This window comes from Betta splendens, chromosome 7 (assembly GCF_900634795.4).
Source record: "Betta splendens chromosome 7, fBetSpl5.4, whole genome shotgun sequence".
NCBI lineage: Eukaryota > Metazoa > Chordata > Actinopteri > Anabantiformes > Osphronemidae > Betta > Betta splendens.
The window spans coordinates 13,713,306-13,732,772 of NC_040887.2; the positions used below are offsets into that span (position 1 = coordinate 13,713,306).

General features: G+C 44.7%; 1 protein-coding gene and 1 long non-coding RNA gene across 10 annotated transcripts in view; one reads left to right on the forward strand and one right to left on the reverse strand.

The window, feature by feature from the left end:
- Positions 1–18,805, reverse strand: snphb (syntaphilin b). 8 transcript variants are annotated; one of them, XM_055510171.1, is made up of 8 exons: positions 12,534–12,673; positions 7,397–7,497; positions 7,176–7,305; positions 6,221–6,373; positions 4,309–4,488; positions 3,739–3,846; positions 3,486–3,635; positions 1–3,362 (listed from the first exon to the last, which is right to left on the reverse strand). In XM_055510171.1, the coding sequence occupies exons 3-8, from the start codon at positions 7,223–7,225 to the stop codon at positions 1,457–1,459; spliced, it is 2,547 nt and encodes an 848-aa protein (XP_055366146.1). In that variant the 5' UTR covers positions 7,226–7,305; positions 7,397–7,497; positions 12,534–12,673; the 3' UTR covers positions 1–1,456. The 8 variants fall into 8 exon arrangements, with proteins under 8 accessions (XP_055366146.1, XP_029010949.1, XP_029010947.1 ...); XM_029155116.3 differs by lacking the exons at positions 7,397–7,497; positions 12,534–12,673 and adding an exon at positions 18,506–18,805; XM_029155114.2 differs by lacking the exon at positions 7,397–7,497 and having other exon boundaries at positions 12,534–12,677.
- The window catches only part of LOC114858206 (uncharacterized), a 17,542-nt gene continuing 9,609 nt past the window's right edge, over positions 11,535–19,467 (forward strand). The window contains exons 1-2 of one of the 2 annotated variants that reach the window (XR_008695117.1): positions 11,535–11,657; positions 12,455–12,616. This is a non-coding gene — a long non-coding RNA (uncharacterized LOC114858206). Of the gene's footprint in view, positions 11,658–12,454; positions 12,617–19,467 lie in introns of those variants that run through there. The other variant, XR_008695116.1, reaches the window with a different exon arrangement.

Sequence of the window (19,467 nt, forward strand, 5' to 3'; positions counted from 1 at the left end):
TGCAATGAAAGCTCATTTATTTGCAGTGACTGATCAACATGAACAGTGGAATTTAAGTACGCACCACCAGTGACAGCAAAAGCACAGGAGTTAGCGTTAGTGTACAGCACAGAGCACAGAGAGCGCAGCTCGCTCCAGTCAGAGCTACAGAACATCCAAGGGTCCCACTGAACCGCTGAAGAACCACAAGTGTCTGATCATTACAACCTTTTCCACCAATAATCCAAGGATCCATTTGCTAAGCAAGTCACTTTTGAAGCACAGATAAAAAAGGGGTTAAAACTAAATCTGTGCATAGAATTTAAATCCCCGCAGGTTAATGGTTGAGACTGTGATGGATGCTGAGCACACAGAAGACTGTTTTACAGTCATAACCAAGGCTTGTTTTAGTGAAGAGCACTTCTCTGATTACACTGACACCGAGTTTGTTGGATTTCTGGAGGTGTAACCACAAACTGTCAGAGAAGAAACACATTGAATACATCATGAATGTGTCCAAAGAGAAAGAGAGTAGCATTAAACGCAACAAGTGATTGTCAGATGTGGTTTGTTTTGTTTTTCTATTGAATCTTTCTTTGGCCTACATGAAAACTACAGACATCTGAAGGTGTTCAACACATACAACACAGACGTTTATCTAATATTTGTCTAATCATCATTAATCAGAGAGTCCAAATGATGATTTGTCATCCAGCCAATGAATGGAGCTTGGCTCACGTTTTCTTGGCTCAGCCACACATCCAACAGATCAGTTTCTCTTTTCCTTTAAGGATTAGGTTTGAATCATATTCCGAAGTAATGAAATCCACCACCGCTCTGCAGGGTAAAAAAATCCCCTCACAACTCGGCCGCTTCCTGCTTGAATCTGGTCTGAACGTGACTTCATGGCAAATGACAACCCAGCTTGTATGAATTGGTCCAGACTCTAAAAAGCAGCAGGATATCATTTGGCTCAGAAATGTGTTCGATGTGTTCGATCTGCTGAGCAACAGCTGCACGTCCTCGTTCTTTTCCTCGACTTTTGCTGCTGCCATGAAGAAAAGTCCAAACCTTCAGCAACAACAGCTGCAAATTCTGAATCAAGCAACCAACCAATCGACAACAGCTCAATGAGAAGTGCAGGAACTGCGGATAACAAGACAATGTGGTCACATATATACATCTGAAAACATCAGATCTGAGCGAGAACAGCTGGACCCTGAACATTTACCCTGCGCTAAATACAAAAACAATCAGCATAAAGCAGCACCCAGGAGCAGATCATTCATTTCATGTCACGTCTTCTTGGTAGCAACAAAAGGAAGCAGTGGCTGACGAAGCAGCTCCACACACAGGTCAGAGATCTTGTGTCCTCTGTTGATGCTCTTTAGCTGTGACCATGACAGGTTCTTATAGATTACTCACTGCAGCTAAAGGTTGTAGCCGAGGGCTCAGAGCTGATGAGCACCCCCTCCCCTTACAAGTGTGAGCCTCCCAGGTCCCCCCCGCCCGCGGGGTAATGCCTCAGGCCGCCTCCCCTGCGCAGCGAGTGCAGCGCCACCGTGCAGCAGCCTCGCAGCAGCGAGCCTATGTGGTACATGGGCTGTCCGTCCCGGACCGGGCCGCGGCACAGCCACGCCACCGTGGGCACCACGGGGATGGCCACCGCTAGCAGGTCGATCAGGAAGTGACGGCTCCAGTAGCTTTTCTGAATGCTCTCGGAGCCCGAGTCCCCCTCCTCGGCCGCTGCGCCTCCTGCGGCGCCGGCCTCTTTAGTTTCGCCGTCGTTGTCGGTGTGGTCAGGACCCTCCATCCCCGCGGCACCAGCTGCCTCCTCGTGTGAGGTGGATCTTCTGGGCTGGGACGTATGAGGCTGCGATGACCCCGCGTTGCTCGTGTTCAACCTTTCTGTCGCTCCCTGAGTTGATCCCGCTGACGTGCCAGCATCTCCTGCCTGCGTGGTCCCACCGTGCCTGCTCTCTCCGCAGCATCCCACAAACTTGAGCTCATGCTGCATTCCTGCTGCGGTCTCTGTGGAGTTGCATGGTTTTTCTGCTGCTGCCTCTTCCACTGGACTCTCAGCGTCCACCTGATCCCCATCCACCGAGCCACTCCCATCATCGTCCTGTCCATTCACTGACGTGTCACTCAGCTTGAGCCTTGAAGCGCTTTCCTTCTCTCTGTTTTCAGTCTCCTGCTTTTCCTCCTCCTCCCTCCCACTGCACAGGGGGCTCTTCATAGAACACGCCACAGTCGCAGACCGCGGTAGTGACAAGACCGGCGGTGTCTTGGTGAGTGGGATCGGCTCCGTGGCCGTGCTCATGACCGTTGCCGTGGTAACCGACGTTGTTGTGGTTATGGAGTCCAGCTCGTCATCCCCCTCATCAGACATCCAGGTGGAGGTGGGGCTGCAAGCCTGGGAGCGAAACGTCCGTTGCTCTGCGATGGTGTCCAGGTCAGAAGGGCAACCTGCTGTTGTAGGAATGGGGCAACTCTCGGTCTGAATGCCTGCCTCCCGCAGGGGATGGAGGTACAGGTGGTGGTGCGACAGGCATGGGTGACTCATACAGCCTCCTCCACCCAGGCCACAACGAAAGGGCATCAGGCGCTCACTTGAGCACAGCTTCTCATAGGTGGAGGAGTGTGGCATAGAGTGGGGGCCGGAGTGGGACAAAGTGTGGGGGAAAGAGTGAGGCAAGGTGTGGGAGAAGGTGTGGGGCAGGGAGTGAGAGAAGGTCTGCGTGTAGGAGTTGAGTAAAGATGCCGTTTCCTCAGAGAGAAAAGCGGCTTCCAGCAGCAGGTCGGCCCGACTGGGGACGCTGCTCTCTCCACAGCACACAAACCCACTGTCCTGGGTGCCATCGCCGGACAGACAAGGAAAGTCCTGCCCGTTGCCGCTGCGGTCCACCAGAGCTTGGTCGCTCAGTTTGGTGTAGGTGGAGCTGCGTGTCAGAGAACGGGCTGGGGAACCGTCGCAGGAACAGGAACCCCTTCCTCCCACTGCTGGTCTGGGAATTCCCCCTGGACTTTCCCCCGATACCGACGCAGGGGCAGAACCCCCAACGCGGGCCCGACAGCCCGGAAAGGCTTCGCCCTCTTTGGCTAAACCCGCCTGGGCTAATTCCATACTAAGCAAAAGGTTCTCGAGCTTGTGGTTCTGAGTGTTGATGTCCTGGAAGTACTTCTGGACCCCTTTGTCCCCACTGAGGTCCCCAGCATCACTGAGCCTGGCGCGGACAGTCTCCACGGCATGTTTGAGCTGCTGGATCTCCTGGCGCGCCTCCTTCAGGGCCAGCTGGGCCTCGACACGATGACACTCCTCCTCAACCCAGTCCTCCTGCATGCGGTAAAGCTGGCCCCTCAGCTCATCGATCTCTGTGTCCCTTAGAGAGTGAAAATGGACAGGAAAACAGAAGAGGAGCGGGAGGAAAGGTCAAATAAAGGTTATGATGAAGGAAAAAACCCTAAAAGCTATTCTGGCACTTAGCTTGGGGCCGGTGTCTCACCTGTCTTGCAGTGTGCTCATGGTTTCTTTTAGCCTGGCCCGCAGGTGCCGGATACACACTTCCTTTTGTTGCAGGGGTGTGAGATACTGCTCTGGTGGAGGAGGCCGGATACCATGGTTATCTGTACATGACGTGTATTTCTGGTGACGTCTGAAACACACAATTATGATAAGAGGGTTCTTGAGTTTAAGTCAGACCTCAGGTGTAAAGGTTGTTTGTACAGTAACGTCTTGAGCAGAGCCTGATGTCTTACCCTTTAGTGGGGCTGCAGTCACTGCCTTTACAAGAGCCTGAGTTGCTGCTGCTACTGAGGGAGGCGGTACCGTAGGGATCTCTGTTACTGGGTGCGGCCGGCGTCCGCCTGGTGCAAAGTACAAGCAACAACGTTAGCCTGCTGCAAATAACATCACAAAAACCGAGTTCCAGTCACCAAGGTGACGCCAAACTCTGGTCTGTGAAGCAAAACCTTCCATCCATGTGTACTGACATGCCACAAAAACACATTACAAACAGAGACAAAGTCACTGCTAACAGGTGCAAAGGGTTGTTCTATTTTATAAGCACAACATAATATGTGCAGATGAAAAACAAGAAACACAAATGCAGACGTCCAATAAAACAACTATAGCACTGCTCATAAGAAACCAAGTGTGATAGTTTTCACAGGAGACTATAAAAACAAAAAGAGGTCAAACTAGATGATGATGCCGTGGAGACAATTTCCTGTTTTCCCATAATAAGACCATGAAACATTCACAAAAGTGAGGTGATCATTCCCATGCGTCACAGGAACAACACTGATGGGGAGAAGAGAGGGACCGACCGAGAGCGAGGGGTGGAGGGAGAGTTTGCGGAGCGGCTGTGGCGGTCCGGGGACTTGGTAGAAGAGCATCCTTTAGTTGGAGACTTGGTCGACGCGTAGCCTTTTGTCGGGCGCATCGAGACCATACCGCCCGTCTCCATGGGAACGTAGTCTAGCTCTATGAACCTGCAGTAGTCAAATCTGGGCAGGCAGAGACAAGAGGGTGTTCAGCGGGCAGCGGACGAGCACACGGGGACAGAAGCATGTGCATGCATCGAGGCATCGAAGGTGTGCACACTGCACCGTGGGGGGGGCATCTGACATCTGAGCAGAGGTCAGTGATGGGGTCTGCGTTCAACCGGCAGTCAAACCCAAAGAACAACAGGCAGTTCTTCGTTCAGCGTCCCATGATTTGCAGCAACTAAGCCTTTACTGCCAGCTGACGCTCTAGTCTAGTCTAAACGTGTGATCAGAGGAGCGTGCACAGGAAACGGCACGGGCATTGCTTTTAAAAACCTCATGCTCCAGAGCAGGTCACTCTTAATCCAGTAAAAAAAAAAAATAGGTGGAAATAAAATAGACAAACTTTACTTATAGACATCTGACATAACTCAAATAATACAGAACAGAATCTGAAACCAGCTGATTATAGAGTCCCACTCGCTGCTCAGCCAATTGAATAGACAATATCATATAAACACCCACAATCAGACATTTGTTACTATAGCAGCTTATTATCGTGATATAAAACAAATAGCAAAATATTCTGATTTTTGGTGCTCTAATGTTACTGTACATCTCACTAGTTTCCTCTTCAGGTAAACTGGCTGTGAGTCTGTGTCATCTGGTTTGTCAACACAATACAGCTAACTTTAAAAGGACATGAGTGTTGCTCAGTCACTTCCCTCAGCAGAGGAAGGAGGGAACAAGCAGAGCCAGTCTGAGCAGCCATGAGGGTTTTCATACAGGACACGACAACCCTGCACAGTGAGAGCACGTCCAAACCGTGGACACAGGGTTGCTCCAACTCACTTAAACTTCATTGTGCTGGAAGAGCTTCATCCTACAAGCGGTCGAGTGGTCAAATTACACACCTTAATACAAGACTCCCACAAGCTGTGCTGAGTAAACGTGTCCTGTGTGATGGAATCAAAGGAGAGGGGCCAGATACTGACTACTCAGTAGAGGCAGAAGCCAAGACATGGACGGGACAGAAAGAGGCAGGGGAGCTCTGAAGCAGTGCGCCTGGAGAGGGACAGGATAAACAGTACAGCAGTACTTGGGATCTGTCTCCTCAGTCTCCTGCGATGGAACCTGTATCTGGATTAAGGGTGGTGGCCTTGTGGTCGTAGTGGCAGGTAGCGTGTCCCAGGATTCAGCAGGTGAATGGGTGGAGTGCGAACGCTGTTTGTTTCTGGTGGAGACAGAGACTTTGTTCAAGAAGCTGAAATCATTTTTTTTTTTTATCACGTTTGGAGCTTAATCCAATGAGAAAATTCTTCCTCTCAGCCAATGTCGGTGTCTCCCCAAGTCTGCTGTGAACCTGTTAGTGTTCTTATAAGACGCAGTGCTGTGGCGAACCAGTGATCACACGTGATCACAGTATGTTTAGAAAGCACAAAGGCCAAACGTTACCGTGCATGTAGCCACTAAACACAACTTTATGCCACAAGAATGGACACAAACAGGGCCAAATGCTGCTCTGTCACTGGACCCACACCAGCATTAAGCAGCATGACCCAGGAGGTAATTTATCCACACACACTGGTTAGTTCTTCTTCTACTGTGTGTGCTAGCCGCTAACCAGCGGTGCACCACCAACTTCACGTCCATGTTATTTCAGTATCACATTTCTGTTTTAGTGGCTACAGTGCATGCCAGTGCTACAGCTACAGCTATGGAGCATGCTCTCTGTAACTGGAGTGTGTCTCACGCAGGGGGCGCGGGCACAGGGACGGCCACCGCCGTCGTGGCCGCTGGCACGGCCGGCCCCGGCCCTGGCGCTGGCTTGGGGACCGGGACGGCCGAGGACGCCAGTATTTGCTGCAAGCGGCGTTTAGGCTGCAGCGCCTTCAGAGGGTTGAATCTGAGGAGGAGAGATGAGAGAGAGGAGGACACCACAGCGAGAGAGCGAAGCCTCTGCAGACGCAGGCCAGGCACCACGGCCGCAGCCTGGCTCCACTGTTAGGGAAATCAACTGCCTGTGACTCACATCTACAGCTTACAAGTTATACGTAGACTCAACCTTTATCACACAAGCAGGTAATAAACTCAGAACTGGGTAAAACTGGGTAAATAGTGATATTTATATTCATTTGCATTACAAAGTGAGGACAGTTTAAATGGCTTAATGGATCTGACAGTGTGTCCATTGACATTTGCTCAGTAAACAGGCAAGCAGACAAAGTCTGGTAGCTATAGTGCACTCAACAAACTGTTGAGGTTTCAGGAGCAGTGCTTCTTGCCAATATTACCATATTATTGTATTTTAATTTTGGTAAAGTGCTGACACAAGCATCACTGCAAAGGAAGATGGAGACATCAGAGGTTGCTGCTTTCTAACATCACACTTACTATGGAAGGTTTCCAGGTTATTTTCAGAACGAGCATCAGGTTTCACTCTTACAGTCATACGTGAATATCAATATTAACAAGATGTGTGCATCCCTTTCAAATGGTCAGAATTGAACAAGTCCATTGATGGAGCCTAACGATGAGCTACAGATAAGCGTCAACTAAATGCATGGAACTTAACGCAGGACAGCAACTAAACGTGAGCACAGTCAAAAACATTAACAAAAATGAACCTCACAGCATGTTACCATGTCACTGCTTCTTCCCAAGACGCTGTCAGTCAAAAAAGTCAGGGATTTTGAGTTCCTACGTACCGGCGCGAGCCCGACGTAGACCTCCGGTTGGCTGGGGCAGGGGCAGACATGGGGTCACAGCTTATTGCACAACCTTGGGTGTCTTCTGTCCTCACGCTCTCTCTCTGATGGTCAGCTCAACGGTCAGAGCCTGGAGGAAAACACAAATAAAATGTACAGAAAAGCCAGGGGTCAACAACAGCAGTGACAGTGTGATGAAGAGCCAAGCTGGGCGCACACACTGATACTAGGAGCGTTCTGCTGACTGGCTTTAGAGGTCTCAGCATGCAGAGGGGTGCTGCTGACTTCAGCTGGCACGGTCTGATCACCTCTCAGCCATGTCCTGTAGGAGAGTGCTGCAATCATCATCATCATCATCATCATCATCATCATCATCATCATCATCATCATCATCATAATTTGTCTCAAATAAGAGGGACAGTAGCAGTGAACAAACAGGGCGGGCGTCTTTGTCTTTATTCATACGTGAGTGCAGCCACGTGTCTGAGTATTCGGTGCTTGCAGTGTCGAGCGTTTAATTATTACTCTAATCAGCGATGCAGTAAATCGCACTCTAGAATTATGGGCGCCTGCCACAGCTGCGGCGTTCATCATGTCTGCGGAATCCAAATTAAATAAATAAATGCAGCCAGGCTCTATTGTGAGAAAGAAGCAGCAGAGGTGGAGGGGATGGGAAGGAGAGGAGGAGGATTATTCTCATTAATAATACAGCCCGTACAACTTAGTGGGCTCTTTAGCTCTGCGTTTATGGCACCTGCTGCAATACTTCAACACATCTGGACATACTGTACAGTATGTAGGTGGATCAGAAAAACTAAAGCTCTATATTCTTATCCTTCTGTTCTGTTAGATTTAACTTTGCGTGACTTACAACAGATTTTTCATTGCCAGCATTGATTGTCACGTATCTGCCTCTTGTATAAAATCGTTCACTGCTAAACTTTAATTCCTCCAGCTACATGTAAAGCCAGATTACAAACCTGGAGATCTGAGATGTACGTCCAGATTCATTCAAGTCTACATCATTTTAAAGTGGTTTGAAGTGTGTACAGCTGATAAAAATAAAATTGAGTTCTCCTGCAGTCATTACTAAATTAAATCTGATTAACGCTACCGATAACGGTTTGGCGGTTATTTAGGAACTAATTTCTCAATAGGACATAAAGACAGACAGACAGATCTCAATCGTGGTGATGTCAAACACGTTCATGTTTAATGTTAAAATGAAGTTAAAACGGGCACAGTTTGTCCACGATTTTACTATTTTCACTACACAGTCGGACAGGAGGGCAGCATGTTCACCGGCTCTATCAGCTGTCACGACAAATCAAACCACATCACAGCACATCATCAAGGATTTATTAGCTTAGGCCTGTTATGTAACACCATCTGCAGCCACACACAGCCGGAGCAAGGTAGGCAAGCAAGCAGCTTGTGGTGACAGGGCAGAAAAAACGAGCAGGTACCGCGGGGATGAGGCAGAGGAGGATAAAAGAAGCCAATGAGATGAGGCGGAGGCGGTGCGTACTGAGGACGCTGTGAAGGTGAGAAGGTGGGGATGACCACAGTTCAGCATGAATAAAAATCTAATCATCTGCTGTGTTAGTGCTACATATGCTGCAAATAACACAGATGTGAACTGGATGCACAAATGACAGTAGGTAAAGCCATTAGATGCAGACAGAAGAACAGCTCTTTTCATCCGGCCTACAGTGGTAATGCAACGCACGACTTGCACCCCATAGGCTGGACAGATGGGGAAGGGAGGAGGAGTTTGCGTGCGCATGAGAGAGAGAGAGAGAGTGAGTCACCCCAGCTGGGCTCCAGAGTCTCATCCATACACTGTGTACCTGCAAACAACGGCAACACTGAGTGAGTGCCTCCAATCCAGGACCCCCACTCAACAGCCTGTCTGTACATGGCTGCTCACCCAAAAGCCAAGTCAGCGCTTCCTGAGTGGTGTGTGATGACTGGACACTGACCAGTGACAGATAAAGGACCAGGGAAGGATCAAGGAACTTTAAGCAGTGACCATCTACTTCACAGTTAGGTTATACAAAAGCTGAACCTTCTGAGGTGTCTGGGTGCTGCGGTGGTTACATTACAGACCTGCAAGGCTGCCCTTAATATGCAGGCTTACATAACAGAAATGTCAAAACATCACCCAAAATATGACTTGTTATTACTATTCCACTTATATTAAATCAACTTAGTGGAGCCATATTGCTTTCTCAATAGGCTCATTGCAGCACAGTTTTATTAACAAGACAAAGCCTCTGCAACTAGCTCATGATGACTCAGTGTTTCATCTGGATAGATGCAAACTCAGCAGCTTGTATTAGGGAACATGACAGGGTGGCCCTGCTTAAAAAAGGAAGATGGATGATGTGTGAACATTGAGCCAACTGTATGAACAATGAGCACTTGTTGATTGTGTGTTTGTCAGTACATGCAGCGGGATCTGGTCCCTGTAGTTTGCAGTCATTCTTACAGAAGAAAACAATGCATGAGAGACTCTCACTGATTCACACACTGTTTAGTTCTGGGGTTAAGAAACATAGATGACCTCCAGTCTGTACTCTCCCTGAACACAACACAGACTCAGTCTTAATAATATACAGAGCCCATTCCACTCACAAACTCTGGGCAGGTCACACAAAAGTGAAATTTATGCTTTGGAATTTTCAGTGATCAACTGTGACATAGATCATCCATGGCTTACTGTAGCTTTTCACTGCTGTGACAGGGCTGCTGTCTAGCCCAGCTGCCAAGCAGCAATACCGCAATGTACAGCTGACAGTGTGTATAACAGCACATGTGGACACTGTCTGCACTGGTATGAAGATTAAAACACTATGACATCATATGGGTACACCTCTATAGCAAAACAAATTACAAGCAAGTAGCTCTACAGTATGTAGTCCAAGTAGGAAAGGTGCATTAGGAGCAACCAGAAACTGTTCATATATACATATTATGCACTCCAGAGCCCCAAAGTCTTGGGCTTTTCACTGTGTAGACAGATGAGACCATCCTGCAGAGTCACCCTGCTGCAGCAGATGCTGCTGACCACAGCAGAGCATCAGTTAGCGTAGCACTTAGCACTGGAACAGAGAATTGTTGTCATTAGTTAAAGCAACCTTTCTAATCAGGCTTTTTAAACCCATAAATTTATTGGACTTTCTGCGCCCCTATTTTAGTGCAAATGCGATAAAAACATGAACAAAGATGTAGTCTGACTTGGCCTAACTCTACACAACTCTCCTTCAAGACAACAATGAAAGTCACATCATCACCATTTAATTAGGCCACAAGCTCAAAATATCTCACACTTATCCACCAAGAGGCAATTAAAGGGTTTCAGCAAGTTGCAGCTAATCGTCCTCGTGAACTCCTTTTTCAAAGGCAAGACAAGCAAACAGCATCAATATAAAAATGGGAGCAATGAAGTTGGTACCATCTGGAGGGACAGGGAAAAGTCTGCACACACTGATCTCCTTCAAGATCACTCTACAGTTCATCTGAGTCTGTACAATGTGAAGACGCATTGATGCAGTGAAACACATCAGGCAGTCGCCGATAACGTTTTCATTAGGTTGGGATTAGGCGTTTAGTCATTGCGCCGCTTACTGGATGATCAGACGCCTAAAATTTACTTTTTTAGCTCATGTGATCTCCAAAGACTTAAAACTAGCCACCAAGTGTGCAAATTTGTGGTACGTTTTTAGTAATAAAGCTAAAGAACATGAGCACAACAGTAACACTGAAATACTGAAGAGTTGGAAACTGCAGAATCAAAACAATGAGGTCAAAAACATTACTGAGAGAACAGAGAACGGCATGAATCACTTTTTATAAAAGGTTTAAAAGCCAGGATATTTGGATTTGTATAAATGCTTAACTCAGTCATTGAGTGTTTTGAATGCAATGCTTTGTTGTGTGCGAGACTGACTGTAAAAAATACCCACATAGGTGTCATCTTACTCTGCAGATCTCAGCATAGGAGATTTTAGCTTGGAGCTTCTAGTTCACTCTATGCTCCCTGCAACAACTCAGCTCTCATGATGTTAACTGCTGTTTACGTCTGGGGCTCTCTTACCCATTTGCACTATTCCCATTATAGCTAGACAGCTCTTAGTAACACAACCACCAATTAAAGGGCAAACAACTGATATCCACAAGGATGTTCACAAAATCAAAGACAACAATCAACTGCTGCTTATGAACCAAAGCGTAACTGGAACTAAAAAGGACACAATTACACATTTCTCCATCACAGCAAACAGCATGCTGTGAAAATGACTGCCAAGTCACCATGGTGACGGTCAGTCCATCACTCGTGGGGAACGTGAGCAGAAGGACGGCTGCCATTGGCTGAGGGAGAGGATGGAGGTGCGTGCTGCTGAGACGGCCATGCTGCAAAGGACGAAAGTGAAGCGGTAAAGGACAGGTGACAACACAGAGCACTGCCTTCATGACCAGGTATGCTCTTAGTGCTTTACGAGTGCTTTCTTCCTTTGGGGATACATGCAAGATGTTGTACTCCACAAATAATTAAAGATTTGGATGTAGGGAGGGATTGCAAAAAGGCCTACAGCCTGAGTCAAAGTGTCTTCAAGCACATTTGAAAGAGTTGACAACAGCAAAGTGAAACATCTACAAAATGAAGATAATGACAACTGAAACACCCACACCCACATATAACACATGAAGCAACATGCTGCGTCTCCTGTGGTTTGATGGTGGGGTGTGTTTACACGCTGTCTTTGCTGCTTGTCGATAGGAAGCCACCATTAACTGCTTTAGTGTCAAGGTTAATGGCCGTTATTCTCATCCTGCAAGTGCGTTTCTGGAAAAACAGAAATGCTGCAAGGTCAAACTGCAGCCGCAGGCAACCTGTCACGACTTCGCAGCCGACGACCACGGACGGCACTTACTCTGGGACACCGTGAGCTTCTCCGCCACGCCAAGCGCGTGCAACACGTTTCTGTCCACCGACAAAAGCAGGATTGACAAATGAAGCCTGTTATGACGCCGACCCCGGCGATCGACGTGAACCCGACGCAGCAGGGGACCGGGGAGTTGGACGCACAGGATCACAACACGCGCAAACATCTGCGCGAGCGCGCTGCGCAGCATCCCTCCGTCAGCTGCACCAAAATAAACAGACGCGGCAGGAACAAGCGTGAGCCGTGCGGACTGCGCATGGCTTCCAATAAACGACACGTAATTCTCGGCCGACTGCTCCATTCATGCAATATTTGGCGTCCACTCCGCAGGCGCGTCTGCTGTAAAGGGGCAGCGATGCTCGGCCAATGGCATCGGCGCTATTGATGACAAGCCCCCGGCCTCGCTTACCTGCGCCCCTTCCCGTCGCTCAGCCCCGTCGCAGTCCCATCGCTGCCCCGCAGCTCGTCGCAAAGAGCTCCGCTGCTGCAGAGGTGAGCCTGGCACGCACGCACGCACGCACGCCCGCGGAGGGGATGGCGGAGGAGGGAGGGGAGGGCTGGAGCAGGGGACGCAGGAGGTGCGCGCTCGATGGCCGCCGCGCCAGGAGACGCACAAGGGTACGTGGATGGAAGCATCTGCGTCACGTTACGTCGGTTGTTTTAAAGGGGAAAACACTTCTCGCTGTGCTGAAGAAAGCTCCCTCGGTATAAACAAATATCAGCCTTCTGACAGCTTCAATATCAAAACTGAAAAAATTACAAGTTGCTGTTCGGGAATGAATTTGTTTAAATAATGCAGGTGTACCTAATAAAGTGGCCAGTGACTGTATTTAATAATAAGGATCATTTACTATAGGTTGAATTCCCAAAGTTCTGTGCTGATTTAAATGTAGGTGCTTCTATAAATTAGTACATTAAAACGTATCTAAGGTTCACACACAGTTAATCATGATACTGATAAATTAACGTCATTAGGCAGAGCTTCACACCGTGGAATCAGCTGACTGTAATGTTTAACTTTCCCCAGCAGGGGTCACTACAGTGCTACTAACGTTTCATTCGCTTTGGCTTTTTCAAATCAGATTGTTGCAGATGTGTACTAGAAAATAAGTTTCATCATATTTGTTTGTGTTTACCCTCTGGTAAAACACCAAACACTCCTGGTCTGCCAGTGAAAGTGCCAGGGGTTTCAGCAGCGATTAATGGCCTCCGCAGATTCACAGTAAACTAAAAGCCACAGATCGTTTCTGCTTAAAATGATGAATGATTTTGATACCAAGTAACCATAACTAAAAAACCTCTGAAAGCGAAGTAGCAACAAACACATCCATCTCTTTCTCTAAATGCTTTAGGATGGAGCTGGGGCGCTGGAGCCGATGCCAGCTGCCATTGGAAGAGAGGCAGGCTACACCCAGGACAGGTCACAGGACCATAACAGGGACAGTCTGCCATTCACATTCACGTTTACACCCATTGGCAATTTGCAACTAACCTAATTGTATAGTGATTAAAGGAAGCTGGAGGTCCTAGGAAACCCAGGCAGCCACAGGGTGACAGGACTGTATGGTGACTATTTTCTTTTCTTTTTGGACATAGAATAATAAATACTGGAAATAAATTGAAGTAATGGAAATGATCTTTTCAGCATATGTACTTTGAGTATTTACCCAGAGAGGCATAGGGGAAGGGGAACCTAAACTTCTAATGAAGGGGAGGCTGTACAAATAGTGGCAGTTCCTTTTACCAAATGCAGTTAGGACGTTTAATCCGTAGACTATTTTAATCTAAAAGTAAGCCTCATCAGAGTCTAGCGGCAGCAGTGCCCAAATACTCCTCTAGAAGACTTTGAGAATGTTTCCATGTATTTACAAGCTGCTGCTTTAACATATTGGATGAAATTGCCAAAACAAACATATTAAATAACTTTAATCTTAAATAATGATTCCAGGACCACTGTTATACACAGATACTGTTGATGCTTTAGGCATTTGAAAAGGGAACACAGGCATACGTTACGACACTTTGTATTCTTGAGCTGCACTCAGTCACTATTAAGATGAAATTAAAATGTGTACAGACACATTGGTTTTCTTAGATTGAATCATACTGAGGCAATATAGAGGAAACCTGCATTAGGTGTTTTAGGCCAAATAATGATGCAAGTCCTATGTAAAGGCAAAAATAAGATTTAAAATGTACTAAGACTAGACTGGAGGGCAAATGTAGTATGTAATTTGCCTTTTCAAATATCTCTACTTTTATCCATTTACTGAAGGATTGACTGTTACAGACAAGAGACCAATAAAATGGTCTTAACGCCAAAACTGCATGACTGTGGTCATTAAAATAACAATTCACACCAAGTCTAAAGGAGAAGAAAATGTTCCAGTCTAGAGCATCACATCACAAAAATTAGATCAGATCAGATCTGGAAAGTAGTACATATACATAACCATTGTACATATACTGTACATATACTGAGTACAGTATATCCAGCTGCCACTTAACAGCCTCTTTGGGAAGAACATAACCAAATAGTGAAGATAGTTTTACTGGGGCCTATGATCTTAGCTTTAGCTGTCAAGTTACTTAGATCTATTAACTTGTCCAAATACATTTTTTTCATTTTCTTATTCTAATAATTAAACTGTGGTGGTCTCTCAGCATCTTTTCTTGCAATTCTCTGCTACTGGCAGCTGCCCAGAGTTATCTGACAATCATTGCAAATGTTGGCAGTTTTGTGTGTCAGTTCACATTCAACACAGGATTGAGGACACCACACTGTAGAAAAGTTACAAGCTATGAGGCTGACACATGCCTGCTAGCGAGCACCCCGAGGAAACTTTCCTATTCTATTTTCATCAATTCGCCAATATCACGTTTCTTTTTGTGAACGGAATTTGGAAAATAGTCTATTTTCCATAAGCTAAGTCTAAATTTATAGTTTTTAGTCAATAGTTTGCAGTTTTTATAACTGTAGAATAAAACAGGCTATAATGACTAGATTGGTAAAACTAATAAAAATGTTATACATTATTACATTTTATTAGTGCAACACTGCTGTAGCTGTGAGAATATGGGCCATTTTAATGCACAAGTGTTTGCTTTACACAGGTAGCGACAGCCCCTTGGAGCATTATTTCCTTATTGCTTCATCTTTTTGGGGATTGATGCAATGGTTGCAGCGTTAGTGCGGGTGCAGTCAAGCCAACGTGTCTGACAACAGCACTAAAGGTTCCTTTTTCAGATGCATTTCATTGTGCCATAGCAGGATTCAACTTCATGACTTGTATGGAATAGTCTGAGGAACATTTTGTGATCATGCCTCTGTGTGTGCGGTTGGAGGTGTTTTGAAACACTTGATGGAAACAGCTAAACCATTCTAGCACATATCCACAGGCACACCTGTACAGTGAATGTCTATTAAATCTGTCATTCAGCTTCTGCAGACGGTCCTCTGGGGCTTTATGGGAATATCTGCAGAAATGGAGTTATGGCTATAATGAAACCTCATTCCTTTATTTAGCAGATATTTTTTATATAATTCATTATTACTGTTTTGTGCTCACTGGCTTTGTTGTTGCTGAAAAGCCTTGAGAATCAAGATTATTATCAATTATTTCATGGGTTCAGGATGTACTGTGACATGAACCATGATTATGAGCAAAAGTCCAAAGAAAAGAGCACTGCAGGACCCCAAACGTGACCGGATCTGAAGGGTTTATTCTAACCAGTTTTAAAAGGCCTGTTATTCCACTACACTATCAAAATCACTTTAGGGGGAAAGCATAGTTAATTTAAGTCCCTTTTCATTTTATTTTGCATGTAACACCACTCCACACTTGATTTGGACCATGTGCAAAACACAAAACAAAAAATTCAGAGAAGAACAACTGAATGAATGAATGAATGAATTTTTGCCTTCATAGACAGCAATGTCCTACAGTAATTAGACACATATGTTATGTTACAATATTGGCTATAATATTAATATTGTGATTAACAGATTATTAGATCATTATGAATTAATAACATAAAGGTACAGTATTAATTGAGATAGGGCAGTTTTATTTGACCTCCAGTGACTTGGGATTAATTAAATGAAATGAAATCTTAGCACTTGATTGGAACCCAGCATTCATAATTTTCATTTTCACTGCAGGTTTAACAGTAATTTACTCTAGAAAAGTGTTATGGCAGTAATAATGAAAGCAATTACATTTTATAAGTTGGGTGTAGCATAGAGTCTTTGTGGGTTTAGTCACACAAATTAATAGCTGTAACAAAACCTCCACAATGTTGATGTCCACCATCACAGCACCTTCTAAATAGACTGGGTCTGTGCTGATATTGTAGAAACGTCAGAGTTTCTAGAGCATTTTGCATGAAACAGCTTCCTGATTTGGCAGATAATGGTGGCAGAAGAGCTGTGAAAGTAAAACCAAAACTGTTTCAGGGTGGGAGCTTTGCATTTGCAACCATTTGTAAATATTAAGGCCAATGTTGGTCTTCTGGTGTCAGGACTACCACATCCAGTACTGATCACTATTCTCAATTTGTCAGCGCCTTTTCAGCCTATTTTAGCAGACTGAGTTACAAATGTGACGCAATGTCTTAATTCAGCAACGATTCAAAAGCTGTGATGTGGTTACAGATAAACTGATGCAATAAGACTAGTACGAAGCCTAATTTTCAAACCCAAAGAAGAAAGTTCATTACCATGCAAGGTAAACATAAATGTGGATGTAGACATATTTTCAATATGAATAAAAGGCAGGGAGAGAAAAATGCTTTGTTGTTGCTGCCCACCTGATAACTTCAGTATATGGATAACTCCAAAGTGAAAACAAGAACAGCCGTATAAATTCTTCTCAAGCAACACAAAACCCGATATTAGAAACACAACTGAAATTTTAACCTCATGCAATCCTGTAACCTTCAACGGAACTGGGATCAATGCGTGTCCTTCTTGTCTGCTTGTCTATCTTTGATGCCTTGTCACAAAAATAAACTCAGGTTCACTCTGATCCAAGAGTCTGAAGACTTTACCTGTTTCTATGGTAACATACAAAAGGAGTGTTATTTTTCACATTGTCCCTGAACAGACCAACAAGCAAAGTTGAATAGTTAATGAGAAGTGAAGGTTTAATAGTCACACGGTGCATATATGAAACTCCATGTGTGCACACAATATACATTATATACTACATATACTATACACAACACAATAGCAACAAAACTTTTAGGCAACCAGTACAATTCTTGCACAGTAAAACATATATTTTTCTAATGATTTACTGTGTACTGTGTTTATCCAATATAGACTTAACACCTGGCCTCACCTAGTCCACTAAACTCATCCTGTCTTACTTGTTAAACATTTACTGAAAGGCTCATTTACTGAATAAAAATGGACAATACTAGTGAAGTAAACGTCTCACCCACAGAAGTGCAGCTTATTATGGAGAAGAAACATGAGCCTATCTTTGTATAAAGGGAAATACAGTGGCTATAATTAAAGAAAGAGAAAAGGCCGGGCAGACAATAGTGGAGCTGAATGCTTTAGTAGTCCAGAAATAATTAATAAGCGGTTCTCCACAGAAATCTTCAGAATTACAATGAGTTACTGGTCATTCGCAATGAACAGATGTATGCTACATATCCACAGTGCATATTATGGCCCTTTAAGTCGTTTTACCTCCTCAACAGCATTTTTAGAAGAGAATGTATTAATCTAGTCTATAACATGATAAACTGGGTAGTTTATATCAATTTATTTATGTTTATATATTATCCTCTATAAAGACCAAACAGGAAACTTATTTAAGCATATTATAACATTCTAACATCTGCCAACAGCAAGAGAACAGATGTTTCATTAATGTCGGTATAAAACTAGTATAAAATCTTTTTCATCACTCTAAAGACTTTTCCATCCAGTTGTTGAACCCTCTGAGGTGCTAAAATATTGTTGGCAATTAAAATGTCAACAGGCCAAACACAGGTTCAACATGTCAAGTGTTTAACAAACTTGTACAAGTGATTACAGGTCGAAACCCATGCATGATCCAATTTAAGAACAACCAACTACGCGGATCCATAGATTTGATTAGATTTTATTAATCCCAGGATGGGGAAATTTCTTTGTTTGCAGCAGCGATATAACATTGAACAAAAACAACAGACAGAAACAAGATAGAGCAAAACCGGTATTAAAATGTGCAAACAAACAAACAAAACAAAAACAGAAAGACAACGCACTCGAGTCAATTATTAAAAAACTGCCAATATGACACTCAAACGCAGTTCCCTGTCCATTATTAATAACCTCCCAGCAAAAGGACACGACAAAAAGGTTTATAGGTTTGTTTTTTAACTCACCGAGGACGGTTTGTGGGGGACACGTTGAAATTTGATTCTAGTATAATCCAAAAAATGTGAGTTGTCGCAGCGACACGAGGAACAAAGGTGCTGTAGCTTTAAGCTAGGCTAACGTTAGCGCTAGCATCACTCGGTTTCCTAAATGTCCTTCAGCTCCAGTGCTGGTATCTTATTTGAAGCAAGGGTGTATTGTTTTTGCCTGGACGTATTACTTACTGCGACGCAAACTATTGTTTTATTTGATAAGACAATTAAAAAGTGCAGAACGTCAATTTTTACACCTGAAGACAGACCAACCAACAGGTGCACACAACACAAGTATTTGCGGAACAAACGGCGCGGCAAACACGCAACAAGCACTGCCTGTATCCCTCCGCCACTCCAGTCTGTGGAACTATAAAATAGGTTAGTAGCGTCCATAAAAACTCCAGCATTAATTGTACAACATGTTATTGTTCAAGTAAATATCAAATAATAGATACCTGATGCATACACGTTTTACCAGTTTGTTAAAGGAAAATTGAAACTAATTTGTAATTTAAATCAATAGACCACCTCCCTCAAGACGCCTCTCATAATTAGTTGCATCAGTGACTAAACACGTGATGACCTTTTGCTCCTCGTTTCTCTGTGACGTCTTATTGAATGACTCTGTTCAGCTTTGGATGAACTGGTGATTGAGTTTGGAATCTGGGGCTCACTGTGATCCACTATGATGTCATTACATCCTGTGAAATAAAGGTGATTCCTTATTACTACTACAGATATGGCCTCAGTGTCGTGTCATGGCTTCAACAGAGTATCTGAGTATATGAGTTGATTTTAACTCTTGGTTCCATATCTTTTCTGTCCCGTTTCTTTTTTCTTTTAGTTGAGGAACGTGCACAGACCCCATTCATAGCAGTATTGCGTTTTTCTAATTGTCATTTTATGTCATATGTCACATTTTGTCTCACATCCTC

What these genes read in the sequence shown, in the direction of transcription:
- snphb (XM_029155116.3), bottom strand. Translation starts at nt 7,225, where the DNA reads ATGTCTGCCCCTGCCCCAGCCAACCGGAGGTCTACGTCGGGCTCGCGC. An exon ending in CCTGTGCCCGCGCCCCCTGC is followed by an intron (nt 4,489 to 6,220) that starts GTGAGACACACT and finishes CTGCCTGCCCAG; the next exon opens with ATTTGACTACTGCAGGTTCA. An exon ending in CCCTCCACCCCTCGCTCTCG is followed by an intron (nt 3,847 to 4,308) that starts GTCGGTCCCTCT and finishes ACTTTGCACCAG; the next exon opens with GCGGACGCCGGCCGCACCCA.